Source organism: Oncorhynchus mykiss, chromosome 6 (assembly GCF_057628025.1).
Source record: "Oncorhynchus mykiss isolate SJ-2025 chromosome 6, ASM5762802v1, whole genome shotgun sequence".
Taxonomy (NCBI): domain Eukaryota; kingdom Metazoa; phylum Chordata; class Actinopteri; order Salmoniformes; family Salmonidae; genus Oncorhynchus; species Oncorhynchus mykiss.
Window position 1 is genome coordinate 18,886,812 of NC_143027.1, and position 16,779 is coordinate 18,903,590.

Here is a 16,779-nt window from a genome sequence, read left to right on the forward strand (position 1 = left end):
CATTCGCGTAACAGGCAGTCTCCTCGTGGAGTGCAATGTAATCAGGTGGTTAGAGCATTGGACTTGTTAACTGTAAGGTTGCAAGATTGAATCCCTGAACTGACAAGGTAAATTGAAAATAAGAATGTGTTCTTAACTGACTTGCCTAGTTAAATAAAATATAAATAAATAAAGGATTTTTGATTGTTATGAAAACTTGAAATTGGCCCTAATTAATCGGCCATTCCGATTAATCGGTCGACCTCTAATTCAGATGCCTTGCCTTGTTCCACATTTTGTAATGTTGCAGCCTTATTCTAAAATGGATTAAATAAAAAAAAACAATACACACAATACCCCATAATGACAAAGCGAAAACATTTCTGTTAAAATAAGAAAATATATAAATATATATATTTATGTAAGTGTTCAGATGCTTTGCTATGAGACTCGAAATTGAGGTCAGGTGCATCCTGTTTCCATTGATCATCCTTGATGTTTTCAACTGGATTGGAGTCCACCTGTGGTAAATTCAATTGATTGGACATGATTGGAAAGGCACACATCTGTCCATTTAAAGTCCCACAGTTGACAGTGCATGTCAGAGCAAAAATCAAGCCTTCAGGTCGAAGGAATTGTCCGTAGAATTCCGAGACAGGATTGTGTCGAGGCACAGGTCTGGGGATGGGTACCAAAACATTTCTGCAGCATTGAAGGTCCCCAAGAACACAGTGTCCTCCATCATTCTTAAATGGAAGAAGTTTGGAACCACCAAGACTCTTCCTAGACCTGGCCGCCTGGCCAAACTGAGCAATCGGGGGAGAAGGGCCTTGGTCAAAGAGGTGACCAAGAACCCAATGGTCACTCTGACAGAGCTCTTCTGTGGAGATGGGAGAAACTTCCATAAGGACAACCTTCTCTGCAGCACTCCACCAATCAGGCCTTTATGGTAGAGTGGCCAGACAGAAGCCACTCCCCAGTAAAAGGCATATGACAGTTCGCTTGGAGTTTGCCAAAAGGCACCTAAAGACTCTCAGACCATGAGAAACAAGATTCTCTGGTCTGATGAAACCAAAATTGAACTCTTTGGCCTTAATGCCAAGCGTCACGTCTGGACACAACCTGGCACCATCCCTACCGTGAAGCCACCATCATGCTGTGGAGAAAAGTACAGAGAGATCCTAGATGAAAACCTGCTCTAGAGTGCTCAGGTCCTCAGACCGAGCGTCAAAGGTTCACCTTCCAACAGGACCATGACCCTAAGCCAAGACATCAGATGGGGGCCTTCGGGATAAGTCTCTGAATGTCCTTGAGTGGCCCAGCCAGAGCCCGGACTTGAACCTGATCAAACATCTCTGGAGAGACCTGAAAATACCTGAGCGGTAACGCTTCCCATCCAACCTGACAGAGCTTAAGAGGATCTGCAGAGAAGAATGGGAGGAACTCCCCAAATACATGTGTTTCAAGCTTGTAGCGTCATACCCAATAATCAATGCTGCAATCACTGCCAAAGGTGCTTCAACAAAGTACTGAGTAAAGGATCTGAATACTTAAGTTTTTTATGTTTTATAAATTAGCAAAAAATTAGCAAAAAAATCTAAAAACCTTCTTTTGCTTTGTGATTATGGGGTATTTTATGTAGATTGATGAGGGAAAAAAATTATTTAATCAATTTTAGAATAAGGCTGTAACGTAACAAAATGTGGAAAAAGTCAAGGGTTCTGAATACTTTCCAAAGGCACTGTTAGTGGACTGAGAATCTGCCCCTCCTAGGTGTGTCCCGGTACGTAGGGGAGGCTGTGAAAACATATGGCACCCATGACCTCAGGAAGAGGAACGCTGTAGGGGTTACGCCTTGGGGTGTAATTGACAATCACAGTGACCTTATAGGGAGAGATGTGAGTGTTGTTCTCTGTAAAGATATCATTGCTTTTAAGGAAAGTTTCTAATTAAATCACGCTGTCACATTATAATAAGGTTCGCAGGATTTTTTGCACAAAACTGTACTAATTTGCGCCATGAAAATGTCACCTTTTATCTTTCTTGAGCTGCCATGTGCTCTCACTTTCCCGCATGGCCTATCTCATATCCTCTTCTGCTTTCTCTCTGGCCTGCTCTCTGACCTGTGTTCTGATACCTGACCCAGGTGCTCAGGCCCTACCAGCCTCTGGGAAACCCCTTGAGTAAGAGGGTGTGTCTGAACGGCCTGCACTCCCACTTCCTGTTAGTGGACGATGGAACTCTGGGAAAACATGGCTGCCAGCTGGGACTGAGGAGGAAGCTGGAGAGGCACATTCAACTGCAGAAGATCCACCCTCGTGAGTGTGTGTGTGACTGTGTGTGAAAGAGAGAGTGTGTGTATGTGAATGGGTGTGAGAAAGAGAGAGAGAGATTGCATTGCAGTGTGTGTGTGATAGAGAGTATTGTAATACACGTGTGTAACAATATGTCTGTGTGTGATGTTTCCCTTTCTGGTAGGGTTTAACCAGGGTGTGCCAGTGGTGTGTGTGGTGGTGGAGGGCGGCCCTGACATTGTGTCCATGGTGCTGGAGTACTTGAGCAGTGTGCCCCCCGTGCCTGTGTTTGTCTTCGAGGGATCAGGTCGGGCAGCTGACCTGCTGGCATTCTTACACAAACAGACTGCTATTGACAGGTGTGGAGTGCTGCTGTAGTCATGCATATAATGGCTTTCACGCCTTTAAGACTTTGGTGTTTGTGTCCGGTGGAGCAGGGATCGGCAACTTTTATGGAGGTGGGGGCCACAAAAAAACGTAACTCATCAAGAGGGGCCGCAGTGGCTTCTGGGTCTTTGTACCCACATCCATACCCCCCCCCCCCCCCGAGCAAAACATTTTAGCGGCCCCCCTCGTGATAGCGAGTGTATATACACTTGAAGTCAGGAGTTTACATACACTTTGGTTGGAGTCATTAAAACTCGTTTTTCAACCACTCCGCAAATTATTTTGTGAACAAAATATAGTTTTGGCAAATTGGTGAGGACATCTCCTTTGTGCATGACACAAGTAATTTTTCCAACAATTGTTTACAGACAGATTATTTCACTTATAATTTAATTCACTGTCTCACAATTTCAGTGGGTCAGACGTTTACGTACACTAAGTTGACTGTGCCTTTAAACAGCTTGGAAATTTCCAGTAAATTATGTCATGGCTTTAGAAGCTTCTGATTGGCTAATTGACATAATTTGAGTCAATTGGAGGTGCAAATCAAGCAAAAGTGCAAATCAATCCCAGAACAACAGCAAAGGACCTTGTGAAGATGCTGAAGGAAACAGGTACTAAAGTATCTACAGTGGGGTCAAAAAGTATTTGGTCAGCCACCAATTGTGCAAGTACTCCCACATAAAAATATGAGAGAAGCCTGTAATTTTCATCATAGGTACACTTCAACTATGACAGACAACACGAGAAAAAAAATCCAGAAAATCACATTGTATGATTTTTTATGAATTTATTTGCAAATTATGGTGGAAAATAAGTATTTGGTCACCTACAAACAAGCAAGATATCTGGCTCTCACAGACCTGTAACTTCTTCTTTAAGAGGCTCACCTGTCCTCCACTCATTACCTGTATTAATGGCACCTGTTTGAACTTGTTATCAGTATAAAAGACACCTGTCCACAACCTCAAACACTCACACTCCAAACTCCACTATGGCCAAGACCAAAGAGCTGTCAAAGGACACCAGAAACAAAATTGTAGACCTGCACCAGGCTGGGAAGACTGAATCTGCATTAGGTAAGCAGCTTGGTTTGAAGAAATTAACTGTGGGAGCAATGATTAGGAAATGGAAGACATACAAGACCACTGATCATCTCCCTCGATCTGGGGCTCCACGCAAGATCTCACCCCGTGGGGTCAAAAGGATCACAAGAACGGTGAGCAAAAATCCCAGAACCACACGGGGGGACCTAGTGAATGACCTGCAGAGAGCTGGGACCAAAATAACAAAGCCTACCATCAGTAACACACTACGCCGCCAGGGACTCAAATCCTGCAGTGCCAGACGTCTCCCCCTGCTTAAGCCAGTACATGTCCAGGCCCGTCTGAAGTTTGCTAGAGAGCATTTGGATGATCCAGAAGAAGATTGGGAGAATGTCATATGGTCAGATGAAACCAAAATAGAACTTTTTGGTAAAAACTCAACTCGTCGTGTTTGGAGGACAAAGAATGCTGAGTTGCATCCAAAGAACACCATACCTACTGTGAAGCATGGGGGTGGAAACATCATGCTTTGGGGCTGTTTTTCTGCAAAGGGACCAGGACGACTGATCCGTGTAAAGGAAAGAATGAATGGGGCCATGTATCGTGAGATTTTGAGTGAAAACCTCCTTCCATCACCAAGGGCATTTAAGATGAAACGTGGCTGGGTCTTTCAGCATGACAATGATCCCAAACACACCGCCCGGGCAGTGAAGGAGTGGCTTCGTAAGAAGCATTTCAAGGTCCTGGAGTTGCTTAGCCAGTCTCCAGATCTCAACGCCATAGAAAATCTTTGGAGGGAGTTGAAAGTCCGTGTTGCCCAGCAACAGCCCCAAAACATCACTGCTCTAGAGGAGATCTGCATGGAGGAATGGGCCAAAATACCAGCAACAGTGTGTGAAAACCTTGTGAAGACTTACAGAAAACATTTGACCTCTGTCATTGCCAACAAAGGGTATATAACAAAGTATTGAGATAAACTTTTGTAGGTGACCAAATACTTATTTTCCACCATCATTTGCAAATAAATAAATTAAAAATCCTACAATGTGATTTTCTGGATTTTTTTCTGATTTTGTCTGTCATAGTTGAAGTGTACCTATGATGAAAATTACAGGCCTCTCTCATATTTTTAAGTGGGAGAACTTGCACAATTGGTGGCTGACTAAATACTTTTTTGCCCCACTGTATATCCACAGTAAAACAAGTCCTATATCGGCATAACCTAAAAGGCCGCTCAGCAAGGAAGAAGCCACTGCTCCAAAACCGACATAAAAAAGCCAGACTACGGTTTGCAACTGCATATGGGGACAAAGATCGTACTTTTTGGAGAAATGTCCTCTGGTCTGATGAAACAAAATATAACTGTTTGGCCATAATGACCATCATTATGTTTGGTGGAGAAAGAGGGAGGCTTGCAAGCCGAAGAACACCATCCCAACTGTGAAGCACGGGGGTGGCAGCATCATGTTGTGGGGGTGCTTTGCTGCAGGAGGGACTGGTGCACTTCACAAAATAGCTGGCATCATGCGGGAGGAAAATTATGTGGATATATTGAAGCAACATCTCAAGACATCAGCCAGGAAGTTAAAGCTTGGTCACGAATGGGTCTTCCAAATGGACAATGACCCTAAGCATACTTCCAATGTTGTGGCAAAATGGCTTAAGGACAACAAAGTCAAGTTATTGGAGTGACCATCACAAAGACCTGACCTCTATCCTATAGATATTTGTGGGCAGAACTGCAAAAGCGTGTGCGAGCAAGAAGGCCTACAAACCTGACTCAGTTACACCAGCTCAGTCAGAAGGAATGAGCCAAAATTCACCCAACTTATTGTGGGAAGCTTGTGGAAGGCTACCTGATACGTTGGACCCAAGTTAAACAATGTAAAGGCAATGCTACCAAATACTAATTGAGTGTATGTAAACTTCTAACCGGGAATGTGATGAAATAAATAAAATATGAAATAAATCATTCTCTCTGTTATTATTCTGACATTTCACATTCTTAAAATAAAGTGGTAATCCTAACTGACCTAAGACAGGGAATTTTTACTAGGATTAAATGTCAGGAATTGTGAAAAACTGAGTTAAAATGTATTTGGCTAACGTGTATGTAAACTCCCGACTTCAACTGTATATATTTTTCGTTTTAAAGTTAATTTCCTGCAATTCTGCACATTTTGCCATGGGGCGTAGAGAAAATGTTGCTGTTTTAAATCAAGTTTGCTGAGCCCTCACCCAGTGGGAGGCTCAGAGTTTTCCCTGGTCAGAAAAATGGGCTAAGGTATACTGTAGGTGTCCAGAGGCATAACACAGTATTTTGGGGCCAAAACATGCCAATTGAGAAATGAGAGTGGAGGCTGGTGTATGAGGCAGCTTGCTAACCAGAGCTCAGATCTTAGCATGTGGTTGAGCCAAAAGGACCCAGGTTGTTAGCCTATGTCTTACTTTACTGGTGTACCAGTATATGTTTACTGTGTTGGTACTGTTTACAGACAGCTGGACACAGACATCCAGGAGGACTTCCTGCTGAGGATAGGGGGCATGTTTGGTCTGGAGAGAGCAGACGCCAGCCAGCTCTACAACCTTCTGATGGAGTGTATGGACTACAGACAGTCTGTGAGTAACGTGACTGTGGACCGGGTTCCCGGGCATTGACTCTCAATTGAGATTCTCATTTGAGAATGATTTTTAATCGGCTTTAACCTGGGAAAACCATCCCATCCTCACCCATTTCTATCTTTATAAAACACAGATCACAATCTTCGACTCGGAATCTGAGGATCAACAGGAGGCAGACTGTGCCATTTTGACGGCCACACTGAAAGGTACCGCTCCTCCTGGCCTTTATGCCTGTGTCAGTCACTGGAATGACCCAGTCCTGTCTTGTCTGTTCTATGTGTTCTCTGGGCTGAATCCTAACTTGAAATCAGAGTTTTCACACAAATGACCTATAGATCTATGCATGATCTACAAAAGTTATGCAGGGCTGATGTCTGGTTAAGATTGGACCCACAGATGCTGTGACGATTGACAGGCACCAAGGCGTCTCCTGGGGAACAGCTCAGTACAGCTCTGGCATGGGACCGAGCAGACATAGCTAAAAAACACATCCTTGTGTATGGCCAGCACTGGCAGGTAAAAACCCAAAACAACTCACACCCTACCGTTGTACTTACCTTTTCAAAAATGCCGTTTCCTGCTAGCACTGACTTTGCTGATAGCTGCTTTATTGAGGAAAATGTACTAGGACATTTTTATTTAACCTTTATTTAACTTGAGATGTGGTTGGCATTGCTAGCCACCGTCAGATGAATGCATTAACTGTAAGTCTCTCTGGAGCGTCTGCTAAATGACTCAAATGTAAGACAGACCCAGGGGGCAGGCAAGGCTTGCTTAAGCCTGCTACACACTACAAAAACGTAGCGATTGAGCGTCGTATACGTTAGGTTCCAAAGGTATGTAGAACTACATAGAACTCTAAGCAAACTACGCTCCGTTTGTGTAGTCCTTGTTTAAAAAAAAAAATATTATACATTTTTTGGTGGGGGGAAGTAAACTGAAATTGCTGTGCATTTAAAAAAAAATATGTTTGTGTTTGATGGTATGGCAGTCAGGCTTTATGGTGGGCTTGTGGTGGTTGTCTGTCTAGGTAGGCTCGTTGGAGCAGGCCATGCTGGATGCTCTGGTTATGGACCGGGTCGGCTTTGTCAAACTGCTGATCGACAACGGTATGACCATGAACCGCTTTCTGACCGTGTCACGCCTGGAAGAACTCTATAACACGGTAATGACTTGATCACTTTCTCTCTCTTGTTCTTTTCAGCTCTGTATTTATGAGTTACAACCTATTGTATGCTGTACACGAAGCAATTCTGTGTTTTCCTATTGTAACGACCCTGGGTTTATAAGCGCGGGAAATCGACTCTGCCGATTTCGAGGGTTCGAGACCTGCTCCCCGCCTGTTTCATTACACTATTGACAGTACAATGGCCATTAGCTAACTCATATACCAAAATTGCCATAGCAGTGGCAATTGTGGTAATTGCAATCACAGTAATACAGTGTAAGTCTTTCGTTGGTTGTTTGGTTTTCCCACAGTTTGAAGATGTTTTGTAGATCACAGAGCTCTTTGTCACGAGTCCAGCTGTGGATGGTTGTTCGAGTTATAAACAATATTCAATAATTAATAACGTTGTAAATGATTTAACACCATATATTATCATATCCAATTGTGGAAGTTTGTTTTCTAAAAGTTGAAAGGATAACTTTTCATCTGGTCTACCACTTCATTCCATAGGAACAAATGTTGCATTGTAATCCAGATAACTAGCCACTGAAGTCTGGTTTGTGTTTGATGGTTTCTGATTGTGGATAATGAAGACATGACATGCCATTATTTTTTATAGCAGCAGGGACCAACAGACAATTTTCTCCATCTTCTCGTGGAAGATGTGAAACAGGTGAATATTGTGAAACTACATTTTGTGTGTGGTTATGTCTACACTATTTTGCGTGTTGACATATTGAGTTTCAATTACTCAGGTGTGTGTGTGTTTTTGTGTAGACCCATATACCTAAAGGATACAGAGTCTCCCTCATAGATGTGGGGCAGGTAATCGAGTATCTGATAGGAGGAGCCTATCGGAGCACATACACACGGAAACACTTCCGGGCACACTATAACCTCCTATATGCCCATTGCAAGGTAAGAGACCATGGTCACGTTTCAGGATGACTATTTTGCATTTGACTGCTAAATCTCACAGCGCCTGGGTAGGTGTTTAACATATTGTAGGCCTATCAGCTGACCACATCATATGATATAGCAATATGAAGCCTGACTACATAGTCAATGACATGGCACGCAGCCATTGGATGATACCTGGACCATGACTGCAAAGTTGTCTAAAACGCAGCCCATGTTAGATTTCTGTATACAGTCAGAGCAAGAGATCACCTTTGGGCCCTCAAGCATTTCTGTTACCATTAATATAGCAGTTTTTCTCTTTTGAGTTGTTGTTGTTGTCTTGTTTTTGTTTAGACATTTTACCTTGTTAAATACGCCTTTGTGTACTCTGCACTGATTTAAGTGACCATCATTTCCAGGAGACTGGACGGGATAGTTCAGGACCCCTTAACAAAAAGAGGAGGGCAGACTGCACCCTGCGCCCGCACCAAAGCCCAAACAGTAGTCCTTCAAGGCCACCCTTCTTCCGCACTGCTCAGCCCTATAAACGCAAGGTCTGTGAAAGATATGGGACCAGCCAAAACAACTCTGTGACAGAACTAACATGTCTTACAAATGAGAGGTCTTTTAAAGACACTTGTCTCCACTTACACACTGAAACACAAACACACAGGCTTTTGATAGCTAGTACTGTATATTGTGTGGCTACAAATTCCCCTTGTACATTAGTGTTCTAATTGGCTGGCTGCCTCTCCCCTCCCTCCTCTCTCTCCTCTATCTCTACAGGAAAGATCCATGGTGCTCAGGGACCTGAAGGTGGCCCAGCAGCAGAGCTCCGAGCTGGGTGACTCTCCACTGTTTGTTTACAACTTCAATGACCTGTTTGTGTGGGCTGTGCTGCAGAGGCGGCAGCAGATGGCGCTGTTCCTGTGGCAGCACGGGGAGGAGGCCATGGCCCGGGCTACAGTGGCCTGTAAACTGTACCGTGCCATGGCCTACGAGTTTCGGCAGAGTAACATGGATGACACCACAGGGGAGCAGCTCAAAACCTACTCTATGTCAGTGTTTCCTCGTAAACATCAAACGTGTTGTGTAGTAGTAGTGTCGAGAGTTTGGGACTATAATCTTGTATCTACAAAAAGATTCTGAGATAATTGGCTTTAATGTTCTGAAGACTCATTGATTTGAATGGTGGAAGGGATTTTTTATCTTGTATATTTTTGAGCTTAACAGCATGAATTGGAGTATTTAGATTACTGTATAGGTAGAGAACATTGAACAGAACAAGGCTATGTCAATACATATATATATATATTTTTTTTAAATGCAGATCGAACCTTATAGTCCCAAACTCTCTGTGTGCCTCTGGGATTTTGTGTATGTTGTTTCAGCAGAGTGAACTTTTGTGGTTGTGTGTGTATATTACTATGTTTTTGAGTGTATGTTTTCCGGTCGGTGTTTCTTAATGTTGGTGTGTTGTGGCATGGATGGCTGTAGGGACTTTGGTCAGCTGGCGGTGGACGTGCTGGACCGTGCCTTCAGACAGAACGAGCGCATGGCCATGAAACTGCTGACTTCGGAGATGGAGGCCTGGAGCCACTTCACCTGTCTGCAGATGGCTGTGTCCTCCCGGCTCCGCCCCTTCGTCTCCCACTCCTGCACCCAGATGCTGCTCACCGACCTGTGGACCGGCCGCCTCAACATGAGGAAGAACTCCTGGTTTAAGGTCAGGCTCTCAAAGTCCTTTTGCCTCAGGGGGAAAATTGTCTTCACAGAGATCCGGAGAGCAACCCTGTATTGCCTTTCCGTCAAAATCTGTGTGCCGCACTTACTAAGACAACTTACTTCTAAGACAACTTACTTCTAAGACAACTTACTTCTAAGACAACTTACCAAGACAACGTACTAAGGCAACTTACTAAGACAACTTACTTCTAAGACGACTTACTTCTAAGACAACTTACTTCTAAGACAACTTACCAAGACAACGTACTAAGGCAACTTACTAAGACAACTTACTTCTAAGACGACTTACTAAGACTACTTACTTCTAAGATAAGATACCAAGACGACTTACTTCTAAGATAAGATACCAAGACGACTTACTTCTAAGATAAGATACCAAGACGACTTTCTAAGACGACTTACTAAGACAACTTACTTCAAAGACAACTTACTTCAAAGACAACTTACTTCAAAGACAACTTACTTCAAAGACAACTTACTTCAAAGACAACTTACTTCAAAGACAACTTACTTCAAAGACAACTTTCTAAGACAACTTACTAAGGCGACTTACTAAGACAACTTACTTCAAAGACAACTTACTTCAAAGACAACTTACTTCAAAGACAACTTACTTCTAAAACAACTTACTAAGACAACTTACTTTTAAGACAACTTACTTCTAAGACAACTTACTTCAAAGACAACTTACTTCAAAGCCAACTTACTTCAAAGACAACTTACTTCTAAAACAACTTACTAAGACAACTTACTTTTAAGACAACTTACTTCTAAGACAACTTACTTCAAAGACAACTTACTTCTAAAACAACTTACTAAGACAACTTACTTCAAAGACAACTTACTTCAAAGACAACTTACTTCAAAGACAACTTACTTCAAAGACAACTTACTTCAAAGACAACTTACTTCTAAAACAACTTACTAAGACAACTTACTTTTAAGACAACTTACTTCTAAGACGACTTACTAAGACGACTTACTAAGGCCACTTACTAAGGCCACTTACTTATAAGACAACTTACTTATAAGACAACTTACCAAGACAACTTACCAAGGCGACTTACTTCTAAGATAACTTACTAAGACGACTTACTAAGGCGACTTACTTCTAAGACAACTTACCTCTAAGACGACTTACTTCTAAGACGACTTACTTCTAAGATGACTTACTAAGATGACTTACTAAGACGGCTTACCAAGACAACTTACCAAGACGACTTACTAAGACGACTTACTAAGGCATCTTACTACTAAGACAACTTACTAAGACAACTTACTAAGGTGACTTACTAAGGCATCTTACTACTAAGACAACTTATTTCTAAGACGACTTACTAAGGCGACTTACTAAGACGACTTACCAAGATGACTTACTAAGGCGACTTACTAAGGCGACTTACTTCTAAGGCGACTTACTTCTAAGGCCACTTACTTCTAAGGCCACTTACTTCTAAGGCCACTTACTTCTAAGGCCACTTACTTCTAAGACCACTTACTTCTAAGATAACTTACCTCTAAGACAACTTACTTCTAAGACGACTTACTAAGGCGACTTACTAAGACGACTTACTTCTAAGACGACTTACTAAGACGACTTACCAAGACGACTTACTAAGGTGACTTACTAAGACGACTTACTACTAAGATAACTTACTAAGACAACTTACTAAGGTGACTTACTAAGGCATCTTACTACTAAGATAACTTACTAAGGCGACTTACCAAGATGACTTACTAAGGTGACTTACTACTAAGACAACTTACTAAGGCTACTTACATACAAAAGACAACTTACTAAGGCGACTTACTAAGACAACTTACTAAGACAACCGCGGATCGCATTAAAACATGGGCTGTATCGGGCCCAAGTCCCACCAGTTTGAGTGTTTAAAGGTTCTGAAAAGCAGAGCCAGTGCACCTGAGTGTTTTTCCATGCTAAGCTTGATTGACAGCATGAATAACCAGTAGTTGAAGTGAATTTTTAGTCTATTAATGTCAGCCGATGTTATGCTGTTCCAGCAGTTACCCATCAGATTAGACTTGTGTTTATGTGTCTGAATCTTATTCCCTGGGTGTGTGTTAGATCATCCTGAGCATCCTCATGCCCCCTGCCATCCTGCTATTGGAGTTTAAGAGCCAGGCAGAGATGTCCCATGTCCCCCAGTCCCAGGAGGCTTTGCAGTTTGGTTGGGACACGGGAAGACCAGAGGCAGCCCAGGAGGGGGGGCATACGGTAGTTAAGGTTCCAAAATGTACACCATACACCAGTCTCCCAGAATGTCAGTCCTTCCTGTTCCTGTCTGTCATGGTCGTTCTAATCTCAGTTTGATGCTAATGTTGATACCAGGGTCGTATTTATTAGGAACAAAATTGTAGAAAATGGACTGAAACAGGGAGGGACTTTGCTCATTATTGATTTCCGTTGCAAAACTTTTTCTGTTGGGTGCTCTAATGAACATGACCCTGATGTCTTGGCTCTCTGAAGGATGGCCAGGATGCGGAGAAAGGATCAGCGTGGTGGGAGAGTTGCTCAGCCCCCGAAGCTGACACAATCACACCTGTTACCACCCAGTGTTTCTTCTGGACCACGAGGCTGTACGATTTCTACACCGCTCCTGTCGTCAAGTTCTGGTTCCACACGGTGAGCTAGCAGCATGCACTCATAATACTCTTCTAAGCCTCAGGACATGCATATTATATAAAGAGGGACCTTCTTTTGTTGAAAATATTTCTCAGTCTGAAACGATTGACTGGGATTAGACTTACAGTGCCTTGCGAAAGTATTCGGCCCCCTTGAACTTTGCGACCTTTTGCCACATTTCAGGCTTCAAACATAAAGATATAAAACTGTATTTTTTTGTGAAGAATCAACAACAAGTGGGACACAATCATGAAGTGGAACGACATTTATTGGATATTTCAAACTTTTTTAACAAATCAAAAACTGAAAAATTGGGCGTGCAAAATTATTCAGCCCCTTTACTTTCAGTGCAGCAAACTCTCTCCAGAAGTTCAGTGAGGATCTCTGAATGATCCAATGTTGACCTAAATGACTAATGATGATAAATACAATCCACCTGTGTGTAATCAAGTCTCCGTATAAATGCACCTGCACTGTGATAGTCTCAGAGGTCCGTTAAAAGCGCAGAGAGCATCATGAAGAACAAGGAACACACCTGGCAGGTCCGAGATACTGTTGTGAAGAAGTTTAAAGCCGGATTTGGATACAAAAAGATTTCCCAAGCTTTAAACATCCCAAGGAGCACTGTGCAAGCGATAATATTGAAATGGAAGGAGTATCAGACCACTGCAAATCTACCAAGACCTGGCCGTCCCTCTAAACTTTCAGCTCATACAAGGAGAAGACTGATCAGAGATGCAGCCAAGAGGCCCATGATCACTCTGGATGAATTGCAGAGATCTACAGCTGAGGTGGGAGACTCTGTCCATAGGACAACAATCAGTCGTATATTGCACAAATCTGGCCTTTATGGAAGAGTGGCAAGAAGAAAGCCATTTCTTAAAGATATCCATGAAAAGTGTTGTTTAAAGTTTGCCACAAGCCACCTGGGAGACACACCAAACATGTGGAAGAAGGTGCTCTGGTCAGATGAAACCAAAATTGAACTTTTTGGCAACAATGCAAAACGTTATGTTTGGCGTAAAAGCAACACAGCTCATCACACTGAACACACCATCCCCACTGTCAAACATGGTGGTGGCAGCATCATGGTTTGGGCCTGCTTTTCTTCAGCAGGGACAGGGAAGATGGTTAAAATTGATGGGAAGATGGATGGAGCCAAATACAGGACCATTCTGGAAGAAAACCTGATGGAGTCTGCAAAAGACCTGAGACTGGGACGGAGATTTGTCTTCCAACAAGACAATGATCCAAAACATAAAGCAAAATCTACAATGGAATGGTTCAAAAATAAACATATCCAGGTGTTAGAATGGCCAAGTCAAAGTCCAGACCTGAATCCAATTGAGAATTTGTGGAAAGAACTGAAAACTGCTGTTCACAAATGCTCTCCATCCAACCTCACTGAGCTCGAGCTGTTTTGCAAGGAGGAATGGGAAAAAATGTCAGTCTCTCGATGTGCAAAACTGATAGAGACATACCCCAAGCGACTTACAGCTGTAATCGCAGCAAAAGGTGGCACTACAAAGTATTAACTTAAGGGGGCTGAATAATTTTGCACGCCCAATTTTTCAGTTTTTGATTTGTTAAAAAAGTTTGAAATATCCAATAAATGTCGTTCCACTTCATGATTGTGTCCCACTTGTTGTTGATTCTTCACAGAAAAATACAGTTTTATATCTTTATGTTTGAAGCCTGAAATGTGGCAAAAGGTCGCAAAGTTCAAGGGGCCGAATACTTTCGCAAGGCACTGTAGATCCCTTCTTCATTGTTCTCACTCTTGTCCATGTGTCTGATGCTGTTTGACTGTGTGTGGTCTAGATGTCCTACCTGGCCTTTCTCATGCTGTTCTCCTACACTGTTCTGGTAAAGATGGAGGACCGGCCCAGCACTCAGGAGTGGCTGGTCATTGCGTATATTATATCCACTGCTGTGGAGAAAACAAGAGAGGTGAGTGTTGTTATGAGTGTAGTTTAATTGTTAGCACACAGTTAGGCAACACACTCCCAGGATACACTTCCACGCTCCATTCCCAGGTGGCAGCACTTACAGGGTCAAGGGCATGTGCTATGCTAAGCCTTATTAACCCCACGGGTGGAAGAATCGAGAGATAATTAGTGTGCAAGCTTGCAGAGCCGGTGGCCATGTGGCTTTTGGTTTTGGGTTGAGTCCTTCATTTTGGACATATCCTTTTTTTAAATGTGTGTGTGTGTGTATGTATATATATATATATATATATATATATATATATATATATATATATATATATATATACTGTATGTGTATATACATAAATATGGGTGTATATACATACAGTTTAAGTCGGAAGTTTCCATACGCTTTTTAATATATTTATATAATATATAGTCTATATAAAGGAAGAGAAGCTTAGGCCTATATATATATATAAATACACAGTTGAAGTCAGAAGTTTCCATACACTTAGGTTGGAGTCATTAAAACTCGTTTTTTAACCACTCCACAAATTTCTTGTTAACAAACTATAGTTTTGGCAAGTCAGTTAGGACATATACTTTGTGCATGACACAAGTAATTTTGCCACAATTGTTTATAGACAGATTATTTAACTGAAATTCACTTTATCACAATTCCAGTGGGTCAGAAGTTTACATACACTAAGTTGACTGTGCCTTTAATTAAACAGCTTGGAAAATTCCAGAAAAGGATGTCATGGCTTTGGAAGCTTCTGATTGGCTAATTGACATCAATTGAGTCAAATGGAGCTGTACCTGTGGATGTATTTCAAGGCCTACCTTCAAACTCAGTGCCTCTTTGCTTGACATCATGGGGAAAAAAAAAAATCAGCCAAGACCTCAGAAAAACAATTGTAGACCTCCACAGGTCTGGTTCATCCTTGGGAGCAATTTCCAAACACCTGAAGGTACCACGTTCATCTCTACAAACAATAGTACGCAAGTATAAACACCATGGGACCACGCAGCCGTCATACCGCTCAGGAAGGAGACGCGTTCTGTCTCCTAGAGATTAACGTACTTTGGTGCGAAAAGTGCAAATCAATCTCAGAACAACAGCAAAGGACCTTGTGAAGATGCTGGAGGAAGCAAGTACAAAAGTATCTATATCCACAGTAAAACGAGTCCTTTATCGCCATAACCTGAAAGGCCGCTCAGCAAAGAAGAAGGCACTGCTCCAAAACAGCCATAAAAAGCAAGACTACGGTTTGCAACTGCACATGGGGACAAAGATCATACTTTTTGGAGAAATGTCCTCTGGTCTGATGAAACAAAAATAGAACTGTATGGCCATAATGACCATCGTTATGGTTGGAGGGAAAAGGGGGAGGCTTGCAAGCTGAAGAACACCATCACAACCGTGAAGAACGGGGTTGGCAGCATCATGTTGTGGGGGTGCTTTGCTGCAGGAGGGACTGGTGCACTTCACAAAATAGATGGCATCATGAGGTAAGAATATTATGTGGGTATATTGAAGCAACATCTCAAGACATCAGTCAGGCAGGAAGTTAAAGCTTGCTCACAAATGGGTCTTCCAAATAGACAATGATCACAAGCATACTTCCAAAGTTGTGGCAAAATGGCCTAAGGACAACAAAGTCAGGCTATTGGAGTGGCCATCACACAGCCCTGCCCTCAATCCTGTCAAATCTGTGGGCAGAACTGAAAAAACGTGTGCGAGCAAGGAGCCCTACAAACCTGACTCAGTTACACCAGCTCTGCCCAAAATTCACCCAACTTATTCTGGGAAGCGGGTAGAAGGGTACCCGAAACGTTTGACCCAAGTTAAACAATTTCAAGGCGATGCTACCAAATACTAATTGAGTGTATGTAAACCTCTGACCCACTGGGAATGTGATGAAAGAAATAAAAGCTGAAATAAATAATTCTCTCTACTATTATTCTGACATTTCACATTCTTAAAATAAAGTGGTGATGCTAACTGACCTAAGACAGGGAATTTTTACTTTACTCAGATTAAATGTCAGGAATTGTGAAA

The 16,779-nt window shown here is 42.4% G+C and overlaps 1 protein-coding gene across 4 annotated transcripts in view; it reads left to right on the forward strand.

The window, feature by feature from the left end:
- The window catches only part of LOC110525400 (transient receptor potential cation channel subfamily M member 6), a 46,276-nt gene that overhangs the window by 5,009 nt on the left and 24,488 nt on the right, over nucleotides 1–16,779 (forward strand). For 2 of the 4 annotated variants that reach the window (XM_036979539.2, XM_090237157.1), the window contains exons 6-20: nucleotides 1,753–1,877; nucleotides 2,126–2,297; nucleotides 2,458–2,632; nucleotides 6,202–6,325; nucleotides 6,462–6,534; nucleotides 6,744–6,844; nucleotides 7,359–7,493; nucleotides 8,116–8,169; nucleotides 8,274–8,414; nucleotides 8,816–8,950; nucleotides 9,183–9,454; nucleotides 9,894–10,122; nucleotides 12,229–12,378; nucleotides 12,631–12,786; nucleotides 14,608–14,736. In XM_036979539.2, coding sequence (XP_036835434.2) covers nucleotides 1,753–1,877; nucleotides 2,126–2,297; nucleotides 2,458–2,632; nucleotides 6,202–6,325; nucleotides 6,462–6,534; nucleotides 6,744–6,844; nucleotides 7,359–7,493; nucleotides 8,116–8,169; nucleotides 8,274–8,414; nucleotides 8,816–8,950; nucleotides 9,183–9,454; nucleotides 9,894–10,122; nucleotides 12,229–12,378; nucleotides 12,631–12,786; nucleotides 14,608–14,736 — 2,171 coding nt within the window. The remainder of the gene's footprint in view (nucleotides 1–1,752; nucleotides 1,878–2,125; nucleotides 2,298–2,457; nucleotides 2,633–6,201; nucleotides 6,326–6,461; nucleotides 6,535–6,743; nucleotides 6,845–7,358; nucleotides 7,494–8,115; nucleotides 8,170–8,273; nucleotides 8,415–8,815; nucleotides 8,951–9,182; nucleotides 9,455–9,893; nucleotides 10,123–12,228; nucleotides 12,379–12,630; nucleotides 12,787–14,607; nucleotides 14,737–16,779) is intronic. The other 2 variants (XM_090237156.1, XM_090237158.1) reach the window with 1 other exon arrangement.